This window comes from Notolepis coatsorum (assembly GCF_963971535.1).
Source record: "Notolepis coatsorum genome assembly, chromosome: 11".
Classification (NCBI taxonomy): Eukaryota; Metazoa; Chordata; class Actinopteri; order Aulopiformes; family Paralepididae; genus Notolepis; species Notolepis coatsorum.
The window spans coordinates 103,052,953-103,075,123 of NC_140175.1; the positions used below are offsets into that span (position 1 = coordinate 103,052,953).

At 40.4% G+C, this 22,171-nt stretch overlaps 1 protein-coding gene across 1 annotated transcript; it reads right to left on the reverse strand.

The window, feature by feature from the left end:
• Positions 1 to 1,118: 1,118 nt before the first annotated feature.
• LOC311236952 (uncharacterized protein) lies at positions 1,119 to 21,459 on the reverse strand. The gene is made up of 14 exons (XM_084324760.1): positions 21,322 to 21,459; positions 18,893 to 19,083; positions 18,655 to 18,792; positions 16,971 to 17,109; positions 16,666 to 16,879; positions 14,926 to 15,067; positions 14,512 to 14,655; positions 13,135 to 13,194; positions 9,677 to 9,735; positions 9,078 to 9,268; positions 3,693 to 4,096; positions 3,409 to 3,505; positions 2,950 to 3,142; positions 1,119 to 1,969 (listed from the first exon to the last, which is right to left on the reverse strand). Exons 1-14 carry the CDS (start codon positions 21,439 to 21,441, stop codon positions 1,830 to 1,832), a joined length of 2,232 nt encoding a protein of 743 aa, XP_084180886.1. The 5' UTR covers positions 21,442 to 21,459; the 3' UTR covers positions 1,119 to 1,829.
• Between the last annotated feature and the right edge of the window lie 712 nt (positions 21,460 to 22,171).

Sequence of the window (22,171 nt, forward strand, 5' to 3'; positions counted from 1 at the left end):
TCCTCTCAGATAGTGTAGTGGTTCAGACCCCTCCTCTCCTCTCAGATAGTGTAGTGGTTCAGACCCCTCCTCTCCTCTCCTCTCAGATAGTGTAGTGGTTCAGACCCCTCCTCTCCTCTCAGACTCAGATAGTGTAGTGGTTCAGACCCCCTCCTCTCCTCTCAGATAGTGTAGTGGTTCAGACCCCTCCTCTCCTCTCAGACTCAGATAGTGTAGTGGTTCAGACCCCTCCTCTCCTCTCAGACTCAGATAGTGTAGTGGTTCAGACCCCTCCTCTCCTCTCAGACTCAGATAGTGTAGTGGTTCAGACCCCTCCTCTCCTCTCCTCTCAGATAGTGTAGTGGTTCAGACCCCTCCTCTCAGACTCAGATAGTGTAGTGGTTCAGACCCCTCCTCTCCTCTCAGACTCAGATAGTGTAGTGGTTCAGAGTGACCCCTCCTCTCCTCTCAGACTCAGATAGTGTAGTGGTTCAGACCCCTCCTCTCCGCTCAGACTCAGATAGTGTAGTGGTTCAGACCCCTCCTCTCCTCTCAGACTCAGATAGTGTAGTGGTTCAGACCCCTCCTCTCCTCTCAGACTCAGATAGTGTAGTGGTTCAGACCCCTCCTCTCCTCTCAGACTCAGATAGTGTGGTGGTTCAGACCCCTCCTCTCCTCTCAGACTCAGATAGTGTAGTGGTTCAGACCCCTCCTCTCCTCTCAGACTCAGATGGTGTAGTGGTTCAGACCCCCTCCATCATGCCAGTCTTGCTCAAGATAAATTACTAAGGGGAGTGGATTATCATCTCTTTATTTACCAAAAATGCATGATGTAAATGAGGCATAATATGTCAGTGGTTTATTTCAACTGTGGTGTGTGTGTGTGTGTGTGTGTGTGTGTGTGTGTGAGAGAGAGAGATTGGAAGTAAGTTAACACAAGCTACATAATGTTTATTTAGTTGATTGTGGCTAAATAGATGGCTTCTTTCAGTTCATATGTAAATTGTAAGGTAGTTAACCCATATAGAAGTTTAGGTGACTATTTGAGCCCAGGATTCAGCCATGAAGTGAGAATAGCATAACATATCAACCAATGAGCATAATAAGAATAATTACATTATAGATAACATTGTCCAATAAACATAGCAAGAAAATATTTTAATAAACAGAAATCCTTGATTGGCAGACACAATGTCACTGGGCCAAGTCTGCCAGCGATCACACACTCCCAAATACATTCACCCCAGGCACAGGAAGAGAGTACACAAGGCACTTGTAACTAAAATGGCTTCGGATATACTCCCAGTATAAATCAAAATAGAGATAATTGTTTAAGGTAAAGGAATACACAACTTATTTCCTCTCTCTTTCAGATGTAAAACCTGAGATGGTTTCCACTGCCTACCCGCCCCCCTCCCTCACTAATCCTATGTGAGAGCCCCAACATCAGCCAACCACCTTGGCACAAATAAAAGACATATATGGGCACATATAATATGATTAGCATAACTGTTTTAAAGACACAGAAACACCCACATTTCCATTTACACAGGTTTACATAGGTAATAATGAAGCATCATTGATTGTCATTGTTGCAAAAGATACAGGTTGAAACGACTGATTATAGATTTAAACATATCATTGATTACAAGTAATTTACTGAACTAATTTACTAAACTCCTTCTAACCATACAAAATGTCATTGCTTGCTAAAATTATACATGGTTTAGTCTTGTGTGGTCATACCTCTCAAATGTATGTCAAGAAACACAATTACTGATTGTTAATCAAATCTGACAATAGTATCTGAGAATGTTTCCCATCAAATTATTCCTCAAACGTAAACCATCCTATTTATTTTCAACTGATGGCATAGGTTGATATTTGACACTTGACATCTTGGTTTTGTAGATGACCACTGCACAGATCATGCCAACAGCAGCTAGAAGACATCCAGCCATGAATACCAGGTTCATGTTCAAATTGGTCACTAGAGGAAAGAAAAACACAAGTTCAGCTCAGTATCGTCAGAGGTCTTGAGAGTGCCAAGCAAAGCTAGTAAACAACCATTTTATTCTTGTTTCTAATTCCTGGTGTCCATAAGACAAGGTTTACGATTACCTGTGGTTTCATTTTATTCTTGTTTCTAATTCCTGGTGTCCATAAGCAGTGATGCTACAGATTACTTGTAAAAATAATCTGATTACTGATTACTGATTACTCATTTAAAAAGTAATCTAGTTACTTTACTGATTACTTGATTATCAAAGTAACTAGGTTACGAAGTCGTCGTCATCCCCCCTGCTGCTGCCACAACATAAGAATGACAACAGTTTCTTTTTTTAAATAATGCTTTATTGAAAGTGCATAATGTCATAAATCATGCTTGGCTGCTCAGACAGGTCATCATGAGATGTCATCAGCCATCAGTTGCCATCAGTTGCCATCCGCAAGTCACGACTCACGCGTAACATGAATATCTCTCTCTCACTCTCACTCTCTCACTCTCTCTCAAGTAGCCAAATTACACTATAAAACTAACTGGATAGTTGATTTAACTTCATGCTGAAGCCATTCTAAAATCAGCTATAAACGTAAACATGTGTGTGAGGCTGTGAGCGTGCGTGCGTGCACGAGCGCACGTCCCATCTCTGGTCTAGCTGACTGTACCCCTGGCTCTCTTATCATCAGCATTATGAGATAGTAACGCACAGCCACTTACTTAATCAGATTACTGGCTTGTAAAAAGTAACAAGTTAAATACTATTTACTGAAAAAGTAATCAGATTAGAGTAACTAGTTACTGGCATCACTGTCCATAAAACAAGGTTTACAATGACCTGTGGTTTCATTTAATTCTTGTTTATAATTCCTGCATGGTGTCCATAACACAAGGTTTACAATTACCTGTGGTTTCATTTTATTCTTGTTTCTAATTCCTGGTGTCCATAAGACAAGGTTTACAATTACCTGTGGTTGCAGACGTCTTTCTCAAGCGCAGGGGACCCTGGGAAATGAAGTGGCTTGTAGTCTGGATGGCGGCCGCTCTCTTGCCACGATGATGCTGCCGACCATTAGGAGAAGGAGAGCTGGTGCATCCCTGAGAGCACCTGGAGTTGGGCTCCCCAGCTTCACACACCATGACCGTACAGCTGATGTAAACCTTTAGTGGGCGTCGGTAAACCATCAGACTCACAGTAAAAGCAGAAGGACTCTCTGAATTTGATTTCAAAGATAGATTTACATTTTATGAAAGCAGAGTTGAGGGCAGACCACACAAAGAAAAACTTCAAGCTGAAATCATTAGATTGAGCGATCATATATATCACAGCGTATAGCCTATTTGGTAGCATGATGGATAGTTTTTAACTAAAATGACAATTTCTATGTAGTAATTTGCTCCATCATATCTACAGAAAATGTATTTACCTGGTCATACAATCCAATGAATTTGAAGGCCTCCATTCCGAACCTGAAATATTTCGGGCTGGACGGATAGACTTCAACCGTCTGGTCGATGATACACCTGGTAAAAGGAAAACAAAATTCAGATTGGATGTTCAGTCCTTAGAATTGGTTTTACTTACACAAAACAGTTGAAAGAAAGATGTTAGCCTAAATAACAAGTCTATTAGGGACATTCTAACGTAACAACATGACACTGACTTTCATAAACAAAACAGTAGTCCATCAGTTACTGTATCTGTATTTACCCATTTTCTATGATGGGGTAGACTGGCGAGTAGTTGGGAGTATCATATGGTGCAGCACTGCAGGACTCCACAAACAGCTCGGTTTCGTTGAGTGTAGACGTGGCATCTATCTCCATGTAAATCTTTTCCCCCACATCAAACTCCAATGGGTAGTAACTGGGATCAATTATTGGGCTAAAATGGTTGTTGCGGAAGAACTCAAACTGGTAGGTGAATGTACCAAAGCCTTTCTCCTTGAACGTGACATTGCTCCTGTGCACGGAGAAACTCAAAGACACATTTTCCTGCTTGCTGTACTGGCAGCAGAACTTCACTTCCACATGGTGTCCCCTGGTGATGATTTCATTGATGTTGTTGTCAATGCTGGTGATTTCATTCCTGAAGTGAAGGCTATCGTCATCCTCCTGCAATGAAAGAAGTTATTCACGTAAGCAGTGCTTATGGTGACTCTGCTGCTGAACAGAGCAACGCTAATCGTAGCTGCCATGTTGTCCCAGGCCCTGGGCCAGCAGGTTCTTCTAATGGCCCATAGACTTTAGATCTTTTTACCTTTTATTTACCCAGGGTAGGTTCGCTGAGCACAGATGCTCTTTTTCAGGAACGCCCTGCTTCACATTCACACAGTTCCATTCACACCTGGGAGCTGCCCAGTACAACCACAGTCTGCCACCGTTGGCCACTGAGCAACTCCACTGGAGCAGTTGGGGGTTAAGTGCCTTGCTCAAGGACACTTCAGCGGTTGGTGTTAAGGGGATAGGAGAGAGTTATTAATTCACTTCACCAGCCCAGATTTTTTCCTGCCGGTCCGGGGGATCGAACCAGCGACCTTCCGGTCACAACCCGCTTCTTTTTTTATTTATTTTTTTATCTTTTTCCCCCTCCTTTTTCCTCCGATTGTCTCCCATCCCAATGTTAGTCGTTATGCCAATTCCCAATCCCCTTCCTGGTCGCAGTGCGCACTTACCCCCCACAGTCGGTCTGGGAGAGTGGAGGCTATCACGATCACGTGCTTCCTCCGACACACGTCCAGCCAATCAACCGCTTCTTTTTCACCTGGCAGCGCGGATTCTCACTGAGAGGGCGTAGCGTGTGGAAGGATCACACTATCCCACTTAGATCCTATCCGCGCTTAGCAGGCGCCCCGACCGAACTGTAGGAGTCGCTGTTTACAACGACCCGGACCCACCCCGCCAGCTTCTCCCACCCTCTAATACTGCCAATTGTATTAGTGTGAACGGCCAGCCAAGCTGGTGACAACCCCGGAGCTGTGAGCTGGATTCGAACAGGCGAATCCTAGCGTCTCCGGGGTTGGTGACGAACGCAATCTCCGCTACGCCACCTGACCGTCCCCACAACCCGCTTCTTTTAACCATTAGGCCACCGCTGCCCCCATAGGCATAGGCATTATTGCAGGCAGCCCTGACTAAGTTGAAACCACAAAGACCTATCTGAACGCTATGATCCTACCAGGTACCACCCCCCCGCTGAATTAATTTGTGCAGTCTCGCTCTGAGTCACTGAGCAGAGCCTCTATGTCCACCTCTAGGGGTGACTGCAGTGTTCCAAGACAAGGCTCCGCTTTTTCTCAAACTTTCTTTTCATATAAAGCCATCAAAGAACAGGCTCCCAGACTAAAAAAAACCCATCACTTTCATTGTTTTTCTTGTGAGTTCAAAAACAGTATTCTGGGTGTAACAGAGTTGATTGTGATTCCACTTGCCAAGGTAACTAATAACCAATAGAATAGTGTTTACTTTGTTCTAAGGATTCTCATTGGCTGGTCGGCGTTTCCTTGTGAGCTACTACACCAGTGTTTACGTTAGTGGTATCATTACAAGAGGAATACTGGATGTTATTATGATCATTACACAATAATTATCCAATCCACGTTTGTCTATTATCCACCATGGACCTCACTTCCGGCTACTACAATGTCGATATGCACGAAGATGACCTCTCTTTGCTCAGACATTTAAATGAAACATCAGGGATATCCTGACACAAACTCTTATGCACTGTAATTTAGTTAAGAGCAATGCACTGCTCTGTTGTTCTATAAAGTGTTGAGAGCGATGCACTGTTGTTAAGTTGAGAGCGACGCACTGCTCTGTTGTTCTATAAAGTCATTTAGAACTGAACTTTGTAAAGAAACTCAAAGCGTTATGAGCGATGCATTGCTCTATTGTAAATGTAATTGTATATTTTGTATTGAACTATTTTGTCACACTGTTTTACTGATGTCTATTCTATTTTATTATTTTTAGTATTGCCTATTTTTAAACTGAATCAAACCACACTTTTTTACTCTGTCTATTCTATTTTATTATTTGTATTACTGAATGAAACCGTAAACAGAGAGGCCTATTGGGATGTTAGATCCTAAATGTAAATGTGAAAAACTGTGATTTACCTTACCTTGCTACCTCTTTTATCTTTTTTATGCTCGCTTATGCCTGTATTTTTTACTGCTGTGAAGCACTTTGAACTGCAATTTCTGTATGAAAAGTGCTATACAAATAAAGTTTATTATTATTATTATTATTATTATTATTATTATTATTATTATTATTATTATTATTATTATTATTATTATTATTATTATTATTATTATTATTATTATTATTATTATTATTATTATTATTATTATTATTATTATTATTATTATTATTATTATTATTATTATTATTATTATTATTATTATAATGCTTGAGTAAATTGTAATGAACCAAAGGAGAATATAAATTATTATTATAATAAATTCTTTCTTTGACGGTGAATAATACCATGCTAACATTGACCATTGCCACTGAGCTCATTCAGCAGATCAAGTTTACAAAAAAGCTAAGCAAATTAATAAAGGGCAGATGATTTACATTTTTTTTTGTAGATAAAGTACTGGATTTTGCCATCTAAACACATGCAATTTTAAATATGAATATAGAATATCAGGCCTATAAATTACCTTATTATGGCCAAGTCATACATCTATGGATCGGGCCAAATCTCCTCCAATGGCAGAGTTCAATCTGGAGTTAGTACCACCAGGCGCCCATAACAGGGCAGCAAAGACTGTGAATGAAATCTACTGTGACCTGTCGTACAGACCTTGTAAGTCGCTTTGGATAAAAGCGTCAGCTAAATGACAAAATGTAAATGTGAATGTACTGTAAGTACAGTTACTTTTTTGTAATGAAAAATACTCCGCCATTTTTCATCAGATTGAGAGGCGTTTCTTTTCTAGACGTTCACAGAAAAGTAAAGAAACAAACTACGTTCTATTTCATGGCAATAAAGTTAAAATCATTGGTAAACAAACATAGTGCTGACAGTAATAGAGGCAAAAAGGCGTTACAGGGATAAGGTGGAAATTCAGAACAGGCTGATTCCAGAGGTATGTTGCGGGGCCTCAGAACGATGACAGACTACAAAGGCACCCCCCCCCCCCCCCCCCATGCTGAATAATGATATCTCCCTGGCAAACAAGCTCAATACCTTCTATGCACGGTTTGAGGCTGTAATTAACAACAGCCTACAGGCCACTGCAATGGCCTAATAAACTAACCTACACGGTAGCACTCAACACTTTGATGAACATTGTTACTCAGCTGATAGAGTCGTGCCCTTCCTGATGACTTGTCATACAGAACTGGTAAGTCGCTTTGGATAAAAGCGTCAGCTAAATGACTAAATGTAAATGTAAATGTAATGAGTAGAGCCACTGCCGATGGAGACTCAGTGTTCAGGATAATAGAACACGAGGTGAGAAGGACCTTTAAGAAAGTGAATACCAGGAAGGCAGCAGGACCAGACGGCATCCCCGGTCGCGTCCTAAAAGTCTGTGTCGACCAACTGGCCCCGGTATTCACTGACATATTCAACCTGTCCTTAGAACAGTCTGTCATCCCCACCTGTCTGAAAAAGTCCACTATTGTCCCTGTACCCAGAAAATCCACGCACGCTTGCCTCAACGACTATCGCCTTGTAGCTCTCACCTCCATGGCCATGAAGTGCTTTGAGAAGCTAGTGAAGGGCTACATCTGTTCCTCCCTCCCCAACTTCCCACTCGGACATTTATAACAAGCGTTGCAGGGCCAAGGCTAAGAGAATAACAAAAAACTCTAGTCACCCAAACAACTGCCTCATTGAACTGCTGCGGTCAGGCAAGCGCTACCGGAGTCTCATGGCCAGTACAGAGACTCAGAAGGAGCTTCTATGCTCAATGGCTCTATGTAACAACCCATCATCTACATTCATCCACATGCACACACTCACTTTTAAACAAACACTCACCTTATTAACACTCACTTTTAATCTATTTATTAAAGAGATTTGCACTACATTCATACCTCATTTGCATTTGCACCTTACTGTACCTTAAAGTTCTGTACCTCACTGTCTGCATTTGTACCTCACTGTTTACTCATTTTTACTCACTGTACCTAGATTGTAATTAGGCTGTACTTTAGATTGTATATTGTATTGTATATTCCTCTTTTACTTACTTTTTTACTTACTTTTTTTACTGTATGAAGCACACTCTCAGGGGCTCATACAGAACCAAGCATTTCACCGTAAAGTACATGTATTTTATTGTGACAAACAAACTTGAAACTTGAACTTGATACAGTATACACTTTGACTGCTGTTTTGATAGGGTTAGGGTCTTTACTCTTGGCTACATTTGAAAGAAAAACGCTACATTAAATAATACAGACTGTATTAATCTATTTATGACGTGAAATAAATCTCGTGCTCAAGGGGTTAAACATCGACGACTATGTGAACTATGATAAGTATGTCCAGCTCTTGTGGAAGGATCTGGAGGAAACTATGGTAATAAAGCACAAGTCACTGTGGTCAAGCAGTTGAGGAGGCATGCTGACATCTGTTGAAGTTGGTGACCGGGTGTTGTTGCCCAACAAGGGAGAGCGTGGTAAACAATCTTTCTGAACGGTGGGAGAACATCATCTACCATGTTGTTGGGATGAATGCTGACAGCCACACTTTTAAGATTCAGCATTCAGCACCTTTCTTATGTAAGGAGTTCTTAAATTGTGCCTATTATGTAGGGTGCTTTTATTGTTTCCTGTAATACATTGAATATGATGTTATTGTGCTTTTTATTGTAAGGTGGAAGGGAGGGGTGGAGGGTGGGGGGTCTTTTTATGACTGTATTCTTGTTTTTTGTATTCTTTGTACTCTTACTGTATATGACTGTTTTATATTGTATGTGTTTTTTGTGTGTATGTGTTAATTGTCTAGGACTATATATGCACACTGTACATGCACACTGTCCTTTTCATAAACCAAATAAACTAAACTAAACTAATGAACGCTTGTAAATCATGAAACAAGAAGCCTAATAGAAAGAGTGAATAATAGTACCTCGATCTGAGTGCCACAAGCATTGAGGGGGAAGACAGCGATGATATGAGTGCTGTTGGAGTGGGTCTGGAGGCTGCAGACTGTGTTGCTGGGGTCACTGAGACGCAGGTGATCTTCATCAAGTCCTCGGAATGACACTTTGGTCACCTCTACTGTCATGGTGTTCTCCTCGCAAATCACATGTGCTTCAACTGGAATAACAAATATCACATCGTGGCATCTATTCCAAATTGTGATGCTTTTTATTTTTATAAACATGTCTAAGCTACAATATGGAATTCACCATTCTTTGCTCATCACAACTTCATTCACATGGATGTTTTTTTTCAATTAATAATGTAAACAACCATTTTACAGCCTCAAAAGCCTTGTAAAACTCGTGTTTTGATGTCACGTGCGGCCCAGGCTAGAGACTGTTAGCGTTAGTGAATCAGGAAGAGGTTGAATGGGATTTTGCCATCAACTTCCACTTCTCTTGTGATTAGGACCCAAAACCATTGGCTATCTAGAACACTATTTACACAATCATACTGTATAATGCATTAGGATGCAATGATAATTTTTTACACAACTTGCCAGATCTAAACAATATCACTTACTGTTTTCCGGCACAACCTCAACCACAACACATCTCATCTCGGACTGATAGATGTCGGACCTGAAACAAATAGACAAATATCACTACACATCAGACTCAACCACTGTACCACACACACAATTGTGTGGAATGGGCTCATTATTTAGTGGTTGAGTATAGTCCACACGGTCCTCATCATGTAGTGGTGGAGTCCACAAGGTTCTCATTGCTGGACTGTGTCAAATGAGGACCACGTAGATAAGTTCATAAATGAGTTAATCAACTTACTTTAACCCCTTAAGCCCGACGGAATTAATATCTTGTCATAAATAGATCAATACAGTCTGGGGTCAGTCCGGGGTCTGATAAATAGATCAATACAGTTTTCAAATGTAGCCAAGAGTAAAGACCCTAACCCTATCAAAAATGTATATTTTCAGCACTACGTTTGTTTACCAATGTATTTAAGTGTTATTAGCGAAATATGAGTTTATAAATATCTCTGCGCATCCCGGCGGATATCGGATGAATTAGATGCAAGGAAATAATGCCTCATGAAACCGTTGCAGTCCTAAGAGAGAGGAGACCCAGTGCTTTCGATGGACATCGAAATTTCATAAAACTACACTACCCAGCTCACACCAGGCTCTGTCAAAGCTGTTGAAAATATTCTTTGCGAAAAACTCTTACGTTATTTCCGTGATTATATCTCACGGGTCAAACAAACCTGAAAGTTATTGCCATAAAATACAACGTAGTTTGCTTCTTTACCTTTCTTTGAACGTCTGAAACTGCGTCTCAATCTGATGAAAAATGGCGGAGCTATGGACATTATAAAAAAGTAACTGTACTTACAGTCGTTTTCATTCACTGTCTTTGCTGCCCTGTAACGGGCGCCTGGTGGTACTAAATCCAGATTTAACTCTGTCATTGAAAAGAGGAGATTTGGCCCGATCCATAGATGTATGACTTGGCCATAATAAGGTAATTTAAAGGCCTTATATTCTATATTATTCATATTTCAAATTGCATGTGTCCGGATGGCGAAATTCTGTACTGTATAAAACCGCCTGTAAATCATCTGCCCTTTATTCATTTGCTTTGCTTGATTTTTTGTACCCATTGTCTTTACCACCCCCCATTGTCTACCCCCTCCTTCCCCTTCCTAGCTCACCTTAACATCCGGTCACCCCTCCTCTCTCCTTCACCCTTAAATAAATCTGTGTTAACTAAGTCTATATTTGACTGATACATTCTTAGCTCCGGTTAAATTCTTTCACAGTATTATGATGTTAAAGGTTTATTGTACTTTCTGTTTTTCTGTAAAAATTTACAGAATTAATTTTGACTAAATTCACAACTTCAACTTTTATCTATTGATTCATATATCAATACCTTTTATATAAATAAAATGTCTTTCAGTCATTTTCTTTTTTTTGTTTTTAAGATTTTCACATTTTACATTTGCTGTCCTCTGCTATTACACACACTGGGTGGACATTCCCAGGAAAAGCATCTGGCACACAGGAAGGGATACGTTTTATGTCACGTTTTACCATGAATCGATTATCACCAGTGTTGTGCAAGTTACTGAAAAATAGTAACTAATAGTTACCATTAATAGTTACTTAATTTCAAAAGTAACTCAGTTTCTTTACTGATTACTTACACCAAAAAGCAATGTGTTACTGTGAAAAGTAACTTTTTAGTTACTTAAAAAACAAAAACAACATTATTTCAATCGCTTGAATGTGGTCAATCTCACCAGCAATGACATTGTACGTGTGCCTACCCTTTATCCTTTTACAGGCCAATGCAGCTTTCTGACATTGTAAAGTAGTGGGGTTTATCCAGTGAGATGTTATCCCGAGCAAGCTTTTGTTGTGGACGGACCAAATGTCTGCGGTGGTCGAGATGTAGTCCAGACTGTCCAGCCCCTCAAACCTTTCTTTAGCTCATTTTCCATGTTTGTATGAGTGGGATGAGTTTGGGTCTTTAAGATTTGAGATTGTTAGCAGGTTACCACTTTAACCATGACCTCATCAGGGCTATTTGAGATTGATAGCAGGTTACCACTTTAACCATGACCTCTCCATGGCTATTTGAGATTGCTAGCATGTTACCACTTTAACCATGACCTCTCCATGGCTATTTGAGATTGCTAGCATGTTACCACTTTAACCATGACCTCTCCATGGCTATTTGAGATTGTTAGCAGGTTACCACTTTAACCATGACCTCATCAGGGCTATTTGAGATTGCTAGCAGCTTGCCAGGCTATTCACTACATCAGTAGCTCTCAACTGTTGAGACGGTTCGCAAACCTCAAATTGATATGCATTACAATACGACCCCATTTAATAAAATGTTCTCTCAGGGACCCCCATCTGAGAACATGGCTATTGTAGGGATGCTCGATATTGGCTTTTTTACCGATATGATATACCGATATTGTCCAACTCTTAATTTCCGATACCGATATCAACCGATATCAACCGATACCGATATATGCAGGGTTTCCCCCCCCCCCCAAAAACGGAATAATTTCAGGTAATTAACATTACATATCTCTTGTTGTGGAATTAACACAACATTATGCATACTTTTGACAATAAATAAAATCAGAATTTGTTCTTACTTGCTTGCCTGGGTACATAAAGGTTAAGAAATATTAAAAAAAAAAATGTTTTTAAATTTGAAAACCGTTACAGATATTTTCCGATATCAAATTTGAATGCCAATATTGGTAGGCCGATAATATCGGACATCCCAAATGATCAATAAAATAGTTTCCCCATAACTATCCTATCATACTGTAGTTGAGGACAGTGGAGGGACAACTATCTGAATAGTCATTCTTATACACTCATCAAGTTGACTTCTAGGCAACTAAATAATAGTGAAATCAAAATGTTTAATGGGCACCCCCTAGAACCCCCTCAAGGTTGCCTGGGCGTCCCTGGATCCATGTTGAGAACCACTGCACTACATAATAACCACTTTCTTACCAGTATGATCCTCCAACTCATACAAACATCTATAATACACTCCCAACTTGCCTACAGAGACAGTATTCAGAGAAACACATAAGTGCATGCTTACCAACTGTTTCACCTGTTTTATAGCAACACTACTATCACTGACATCTGAGGGGAGATCCCTCCTTGAACGGCCCTTCTAAGGTTTCTCTCCTCCACATTGCCTGTGGTGCATTTTTTCCTATTGCTGGGTTTTAGTGAGGGGTGGGGTATGTCTGGGAGTGTTGCATTCATTTATTTTATCTATTAAAAATGTTTTGGACTTTATGGTGTTTTTGTTTTGTTCTTGATTTATTGTGATGTTTCTTCTTGACTTGTTTAAAGGAGACGTGTCCGGCCCATGGGGACATTAACGTGTGTTGTCGGGCCTTACAAATACATTTGATTTGATTTGAAACATTTTCCTAGACACAATGTAGAAAGAAAGAAGAAGGTAACTTACTGTGCAGAAACTGTGGGTGGTGGTTGGTTGTGGTGGTGACTGGCTGAAGATGGAATGTTCCTGAGTCATTAGAAAATACATCTATTATAAACCTTGTGTTTTATATGATTGAATAAGAACAGCTATTCCCTACAATCATATTGTTAAGAAGCATCAATTTTTTTTGTAAATGCCAGATCTTAGTAAGAAAGTAAATAAATAAATAGGCCTTAAAAGGGGACATGCATTGCTATTCCTAGCACAATTTGGGCAACTTTACACAATTCCTGTGAGTCTATTGAACACATCTGTAAGCTTTTATTCAAAAAGATGCATTGTTTTATATTTCTAATCAAGTACTCAAAAGCCACATTTTTCTCCCTTTGGATTTCAGGCTGTGTTGGCCTGGCTCTGCCCATAAGCACTTTGTGTAAATGAGTATGTGCTACTGCTGCTGCTTCCCCACGAGGTCCAGCCCAGGTTGTGTGTAAATGAGTATGTGCTACTGCTGCTTCCCCGCGAGGTCCAGGTTGTGTGTAAATGAGTATGTGCTACTGCTGCTTCCCCGCGAGGTCCAGGTTGTGTGTAAATGAGTATGTGCTACTGCTGCTTCCCCACGAGGTCCAGGTTGTGTGTAAATGAGTGTGTGCTACTGCTGCTTCCCCACGAGGTCCAGGTTGTGTGTAAATGAGTATGTGCTACTGCTGCTTCCCCACGTGAGGTCCAGTCCAGGTTGTGTGTAAATTAGTATGTGCTACTGCTGCTTCCTCGCGCACGGTTTGTTTCCCCGACAGAAGCTCCTCTCTCTCTATCTCTCTCTCTCCATCTCTCTCCCTCTCTCTCACTCGCTCGTTGTCTGCCTCGCTCTATTTGAGGAAGTGAAGATAATTCCACTCGCTCTGCTGTCGCTGTCAACCATAGAGGGGGCGTTAGTTATGCAAATCAGTGCTATATTCACGTCAGCAAAACCGTCAAATCAGAACAGCATAGTTGAGTGAGGGAGGATCTCGTGAACTCGAGACTAGACTGGTGAGTCAATATGGTAATTAGAGACACAGACCCATTGATACTAACCTGTATTACTATAAAACCATGCTAAACAAAAAGCCATTTATAATGCATGTCCCCTTTAAATGTTTGGAGGAATCCCACCTCCAGAAATACCATTGAGGAGCTCAGGGTCCTGAATAACATCAAGGAGCTCAAGGAAAGGGTGGGGATGAATATCACCAAACCAAACGTGAGTTCAACTGTGTCATCATCACTGCCAGGTCACAGTACAACCCCAGGCTGGAGAATCAGTTTTGCCAACGACTCACACAGTTTAGACTCTCTCACACACTTCTAAAATGTGGGGATGCTGCATCTTTCGTGGAAGAAAATAAATATAATGCTCACCCAATTACTGATTGAGCGACAAAGCAAATGGAGAAATGGTCTCCCAGGTCCTCTTCAACAGGAGTCCATCTGATAACATACTCATCATGTGTGGTCCTGTGCTTGGTGATGTTAAGGGGTCCACTGATGAGGACATCATATACTCTGTAGACAAAGATGAAACAAACACGTCCCGATTTTATTATAATAACTGACTTTTTTGTATATCTGGCTTTTTTGTGAATATTTTCATGTTGAGCTATAGATTGTGGATGAATACGCACAGAAAGGTACACCGTGCAAATGTTAATGCTTTATTTGTTTTAAACGAGACGATTTAGAAATGGTCAATGGGGAATTACATTGCGTTTTCAAGATGGTGGACCAGCCAGAAACACCAATAACGTAACCACTACACCTCCCTATTTCCCTTACATTGAGTTTGTAGCTTGTGCTTTGACTCTTATCTCCATCTCCTGGGTGGCTCCAGCATGGAGTCGCTCCCCATTTCTGGGTGTTGGGTGCAGGAACTTGGGAAAATATACTCCATCAACGCAAGATGGAGCAGCTGAATCCACTGCAATTCAAATGGAGATAAATGTAAACACCAAGATACATGTTTCCCTGCATATAACCAGTAGCCTGTTTAAGCCCTAGCCATATTTTCAGAAAAATTGCCTAAAAGTACATACCTAGGTAAATGGAAGATTGCTCCACTACAAGGTCCATTTGCATGTTTTTGGTATCTAGGGACATCTATGAACCTCAGGGAATGTATTCCCAGTGTCAGATATATTGTGTATGTTACTATGCTTGAGTAAATTGTAATGAACCAAAAGAGAATATCAATTATATTATTATACTTTTTTCCATCTTTCACGGTGAATAACACTATGCTAACATTGACCAGAATTGCCACTGAGCTCATTCAGCATCTTCTTGAGATCAAGTGTACACAATATCTAAGAAAATGAATAAAGGGCAGATGATTTACAGGAGGTTTTGTAGATATAGTACAGCATTTTGCCATCCGGACACATGGCCATTGAAAAATGAATATAGAATATAGAATATCAGGCCTATAAATGACCTTATTATGGCCAAGTCATACATCTATGGATCGGGCCTAATCTCGTCTTTCCAATGGCAGAGTTAAATCTGGATTTAGTAAACAGAAATGTGAGTAAACACGTATACAGTATGTGTGTGTGCCAGGAGTGCTCCTTATGCATCCTCACCATAAGCCACCTGCATAAGCTATAGATTTTTATAGAATTAGTTGAACTTATCCTTTGTGTCTATTGTCATTTGTGTGGGTTCAACTCGTGAACAGTAAGATGAGCTGTGGAATGTTTCTTCACTGGCTCTTACGATGTGCACACTAAGCAATGTAATACATAAATAAAACCAACAATAAAGAATAACAATAAAGAAGAAGACGGTATATGGACTATTAATATAGTATATTCCACTATAGCTATATCCGTGAGATTTGGTTTAATTCTTATTTATTTATTTCACAATACCTTGTTGAGTCATGACTAATGCAAAACGTAATTTTTAATGATACAGATTTTGTCGTATTTATTATTATTATAATTGGATGTCTGTAGAATCGACGTGAATGCAATCACCATGATTTCACCCAAATGAAGCCCTTAGAAACACGGGCACACACTAGTCTGTCCAACTTACAACTGCCTTTCCACGTTCGTAAATCCTGTTTGTAGCTATGAACGAATCTCCGTAATGAAACTGTTCAATCATGCCAAAATCGGCCCGAGAAGTTCATAAGTCGAGTTACGAAGAAATTAGTTCGTAAGCTTCTCGTAAGTCCATTCGAGCATGACGTGACGTCTATTATCTTTACCAGATAATCTACCATATAATTGTATCTAACTGCTCCAAAATACAGTATACTATTGATTGATTGATTGAAAATTGTATTAACAGATTGCAGAATGGGTACAATACAGTACGGCTCAATACACACAATTGTTAAGGGGATGCAGACCAGAGAAAGACTTTCATCTTGTTTACATCAGGGTCCCCCATTTTCAATTCATCATAAAATCACAGTACCTGAGCTTTACCATGACATTGCATCTTTCTATTTATCAATCATTACGCTGTGTATAAAATGCCATGCAAGCACAGCAGGAGAGGATGACTTACCAAGGAGAGAGAACTGCAAAGGAAGTTTACTGAGGGGAGGAGAGGAGGCAGTCGGCCTAGTTGTGGTAGTAGATGTACTCAGTGGAGACCTGACATTTGGATAACCATTTGTGTAGGCCAGGGAGATTCTATGTGTTGGGAAGTCCTCCACCACCATCTCAAATCCATAGACACCAGGTGTCACGGTGTGGTTATAGTGTAATGTGCAAGAGCCCTAAAAAAGGTTAGATACTGCAGTTGGTTTAAGCAAAAGAATTAAAGAAAGTATTTGATACGGCACTGAAAATATTGATTTGCTAACCAACCTGATTAATGTGAAATCCTGAGGGTAGGCTGCACCTGTAACACTCTGTTCCTCTGGCAGTTCCATATCTGCACAAGACCTGGTCCCCATCCGGGTCAAAGGCCATCAGGTTGTATAATCTTGGGCAATTCTGACGAACTCTGAATACATTTGTTAACACAAGCAGAAGGTAACAGTTGTAGTCACCTGAATACAAGTCCAAGAGTCACTTACAGACAAGAATAAAATCAGAAGGTTGGGAAAAGCAACCACAGACAGCAGAAAGGTGTAATAGTAAGTCATAACAATAATAAGTCATGACAATAATAAGTCATAACAATGGTTCAGTCATAACAATAATACGTCATAACAATGATTCAGTCATAACAAAGATTCAGTCATAATAATAAGTCATAACAATAGTTCAGTCATAACAATAATACGTCATAACAATGGTTCAGTCAGGCCAACTCATGTATTTACCTTAAATTATTTATTGAATAGATGACATTGGAATACAATTTTAGTTTGTTTCCGGTGATGAATGGAGCTGCCTTTGTGAAGGCCTAATCCCTGTGCACATAACTGGATGCACTATAAGCATGATATTTTATAACATAACTGCAACAAGCAACAGCACAATAAATTAAGTAAAATAAGCACAAGTAGTAGTAGACTACGCAAGAGAGAAAATGTAGGCTTTAAGATGGGATTTAAAAATGGAAATCTCCTAATATGAGAGGACACGTGGTTCCAGAATGAGGGTGTTCAACCCTGTATGTGCAGTGGTGCGTTGGTGATTTCATACCTGGCTGCACTGTGTTTTAATGACGCCACATGCACACTCACTCCCGGGTGCGTGCGCGCGCTCCTGCGCATACGCATAAATGTTCCCTCGCGTGCGCACAGAATAAAGACAATGCCTAATTGCCTCTAGGAATGGAATGTAACACATTTCATTCACAGGTTGTGTGAATGTATCTGTGGACGTATTTGAACACACCTGACAACCTGAGCTATTGTTATGCAAAGCAGCCAGGTGGGTACTTGGCGAGTTGGCGCATCAGTCGAGTGCAGTGCATTCCTGTGTGCACGCGTGTGCACATCCATGCATGTGCGCGCTTCGGCTCACAGACCCGGTTGCACGGTGTGAAACCCCGTCCCATGACCAACGCACCCCTGTGTATGTGGAGCATGACACACTGCCCCAAGTGCCTTATCATGATAAGCATTAATATACATGTCAGATTTCTAGAGAGACAATGTGGAAATGACTGTTCAGTTCAGTCAGCTAGAAATCAGCAATGCTAGAATATAAACCCAATTTGCCTTTTCATTGTCAGATTTGACATTCTGTGACATCACCAGTTAGAGGGTTCTCTATCTGATTTCTAGCTTTGGGAAAGAGTGGTGCATGTTCACAAATACTGACTCAACTGTTCTTGGGCACAGGAAGGACACAGTATATGAATTCTTAAAATGGGTGGCATTCCCCTTTAAGCAATTATTTTTAAGAGGGATACAAGATGGCTGCCACAAAACATTTGTGAATGGGATGTGTCATTTCTAATCAAATGGTTACCTTGTATTCTATTTATTCCAAAAAATTGCCCTTTCTTATTTCAGGTTAGTATGGTATTTGAAATGATGACCCAAGGCAAAAGGTTTCAGTATGAACAAATACTCTGAGAAATGAATTCCATTACCGTAAGAAAGGCAGAATGGCGATAGCTGGAGATCTGTTTGGTTCCCCAGTATCAGATCTTGTTCCCAAATCCACGTGTGCCAGTAGTCTATAGTCTCCAACATTGTTAACCGTGGGGATCCAACTGTTGCCTCTAGAGCTGGTGTGTTGATACAGAAGATAACAGTCACATTCCATAAGTAAACATCATCACATCATAACTAGTCTTATAATTCCATCATCTGAGTGAAATAACCCACCTCAGTTCAAAAGGACGGTTAGTTTGAACAACTCTTGTCACGACTTTCTCGGTTTCAAACCACGAATTTTGTCCAGTGGCGCGGTCGATTCTTCCTCTTTGACTCCTGACTACAGACCCACAGTTGCCAAGGGAACAACGGTAGACGGGGTGATCAAACCTACTAATGGTTCCCCTCATGCGAATATCCACCTGTGGAACAAGATCATTATGTGAATGTATAATAATGTAATAGGAGTTTCCTGACATTGTGTAAGTGAATAGAGAAGGGTTCCTGCTGTTACATATTGTTGGAGTGCACTTGGAGGACCAACATTCACGTGGCCTAACCTGAAGGCAGAACATTTGGTACATTGCATTACCAGTTGGCTACAAATGCAGAAAAGTCCAACCTCCTACTAGGAAGAATACAATGGAACCGCACTCAAAGTACAAATTCCAACTAGGAAACTTAAAAGTCTGTATTGTCCACAACCGTGGGCATGGACTGCATTTATATAACAGCTTTTATCCAAAGCGCTTTACAACTTATGCCTCACATTCACACATTCACTCACACATTCACACACAGACGGCGGAGGCGACCATCATGCAGGATGCCGACCTGCTCATCGGGAGCAGTTAGGGGTTAAGTGCCTTGCTCAAGGACACTTCAACACAGTTCCCGGGAGGAGCCGGAGTCGAACCCGGGAACCTTATGATTACCAGACGACCGTTCTACCTCCTGAGCCACTGTCATCACATTTGTGCCATCTGTCACCACCTCTAATAAACACCAAGAGGGGCGTTGTCTCTTGAATAGTTCTGAAGCAGGTGTGTGTGCAGCGCTGTGGCAGCGAGACCCAAAGCAGTCGACTGAAAAGTGGCTAGAAGCTAAATATGCTTTGTATAGAACCAAGCACTCTTTGTAATTTTTTTATTATAAATAAATAAAGTAGGGCCGTCAGTTTATCGCGTTAATTAGATTAATTAATTACACAGCAAATTATCGCGTTATGAAAATTAACTCAAAATGTATCAACTTAAAAAATTTAAAATAAATGTATCTCATTGGAGGTCGCTTTCACACAGGGGCTGTTTGGTCCGGACTTTCGGACCAGAATTCGATAGTCCGGTTTTTCGGGTCTGTGTGAATGCGCGTCGAACTCGGTCCGCGGACCAAGCAGGCGAACTCTAGTCCGCCTGAAAACGTAGGTCTCGGTTCGGCTTCATCGAACCAAATGCGAACCAAATATAGGAAGTGATTATTATTACCACTGCTCGCAGCACTCACTGCAAAACAAGCACACTGCATCTAATCTCTCTATCTATCTATCTATATATGTCTGTGCATCTTGGGAAGAAGGAAGAAAAAACGCGGCTTATTATTATTACCGAGGCGCGCGGCTTTTATTATATTATTAAAACAGCTACTTGTGGGCACTCATAAAAACACCGTGGTCTACAAGTTGTTTAGCGAGAGGATGGTGGTAATGTGCTTCAATAGAACAATGGATCAATGACATGTCAAAACTCGGCTGATCTGGAAGGCTCCGCAGTACACACACAGACACACACACACGCGCGCGCGCACACACGGGATCGCAGCCACACACACATTTCCACTGTCCAATAGACAAGCACCCTTTTCGACCGCGTGACATTGTTCAGAAGGTCTCGGTCCGACTGACAGATATCTGTGTGAAAGCAGGCGAACCAAATGAAGAATGCAACAATGTTGCAACTTCACCCCCAGAACCGCACCGAGTCCACCAAAACTATATTCAAGAACGTAGAATACACATTTACAGACTTTCTTTTAATATGGTCCATTTGCATGTTCTTGGTATCTGATTCTAGGGACATCTATGGATCTCAGGGAATGTATTCCCAGTGTCAGAAATACTGTGTCTGTTACTAGGCTTGAGTAAATTGTAATGAACCAAATGTGAATATCAATTAAAAGAAATTTCATCTCTGACTGTGAATAACACCATGCTAAAATGTACCAGACCTGAAAAATCTAAGCAAATTAATAAATGGAAGATGATTAAATAGAAGGTTTTGTAGATACAGTACTGAATTCTGCCATCCGGACACATGCTATTTGAAATATGATTATAGAATATAGAATATCAGGCATAAAATGGTTATGCGACTAAAATGCGATTAATTAGATTAATTATTTACAAATCCTGTAATTAATTAGATACATTTTTTTAATCGCCTGACAGCACTAAAATGAAGTAATTTAGCTTCTGTTTTAACGGTGCAACATTATCACTATTATCATTATTACTTTGCACTAAAGTTTGTTCTATATTTTATTATTATTACCCCTCCATGCTGCAATGACACTTGAATTTCCCCAAGGGGATTAATAAAGGAAAACTTGACTTGACTATACTATGCTATTTATGCTATATTGTAATATCAAGTTGAATCTCTCACCCTAAATGTTCCATCATTTGTTCTTTTGGTGTTGAAGGTCACGGAGCTGCCATAGTAATGACTTGCAGATGCCAATGAGGCCAGTAGCTGCATTAAGAACACCAGTGTAGAAGAAGACATGGTGCCTGAAACTCAACTCCCTGCTTCAAATATCTGGTGCTGTGTCTCTCATCCACCATCCTTTTATATAATCTCTCAGGTCACGACAGCACATTAGAATGCAGAAAGACTTGTAGCTGAGACGCACATATATATACACACCTGAGATATACACTCACATGGGGGCAGAGGCACACATGGATACGAGACACACACAAGAGATAGGAGTACAGTCACATACCTGGAAGATGCACACACACACATATGAGGCATGTACACATGCTTGCGTGATACACGTACCCACATACATTATGTTGGAGACACACATGCATGCATGCTCTCATGCACACCTACATGTGTCTGGGACGCTTTCTCTCACATGCAATATGGAGAAGGGTGGCATCCCGATAGAGGATGCAGCACATACCTGCTCGCAGGTAGATCGGTCTACATGCAAGGTATATATATCAGGGATGTATACGCATAATGTATAGTATAGTATTTTTCTTTTTTCGTAAGTCTTTTTTTTATTTTCCATGTCAGTTGTTAATGTATTTGTATGAGTCTTTTACATGTTTTGTATGTTCTTACAAAAAAGAAAAAGGCAAATCTTGGAAGTTGCATAATGGTGATGTGGAAAGAGATGTTTTGAATATTGGAGAGATTTGTGCAAAAAATATTAAAAAAAAAAAAAAAAAAAAAAATGCAGAAAGACTTGTAAGGTTAGTGCCTGTCAGTACATTTTTCTTTG

Bases quoted from the DNA above. Each gene is read 5' to 3' on its own strand.
- LOC311236952 (XM_084324760.1), bottom strand. From the start codon at position 21,441: ATGTCTTCTTCTACACTGGTGTTCTTAATGCAGCTACTGGCCTCATTG. The intron at 19,084-21,321 runs GTGAGAGATTCA...CTTGTTCCACAG, and splicing joins CAAATGATGGAACATTTAGG to GTGGATATTCGCATGAGGGG. The intron at 3,143-3,408 runs GTAAATACATTT...CGCCCACTAAAG, and splicing joins TCATTGGATTGTATGACCAG to GTTTACATCAGCTGTACGGT.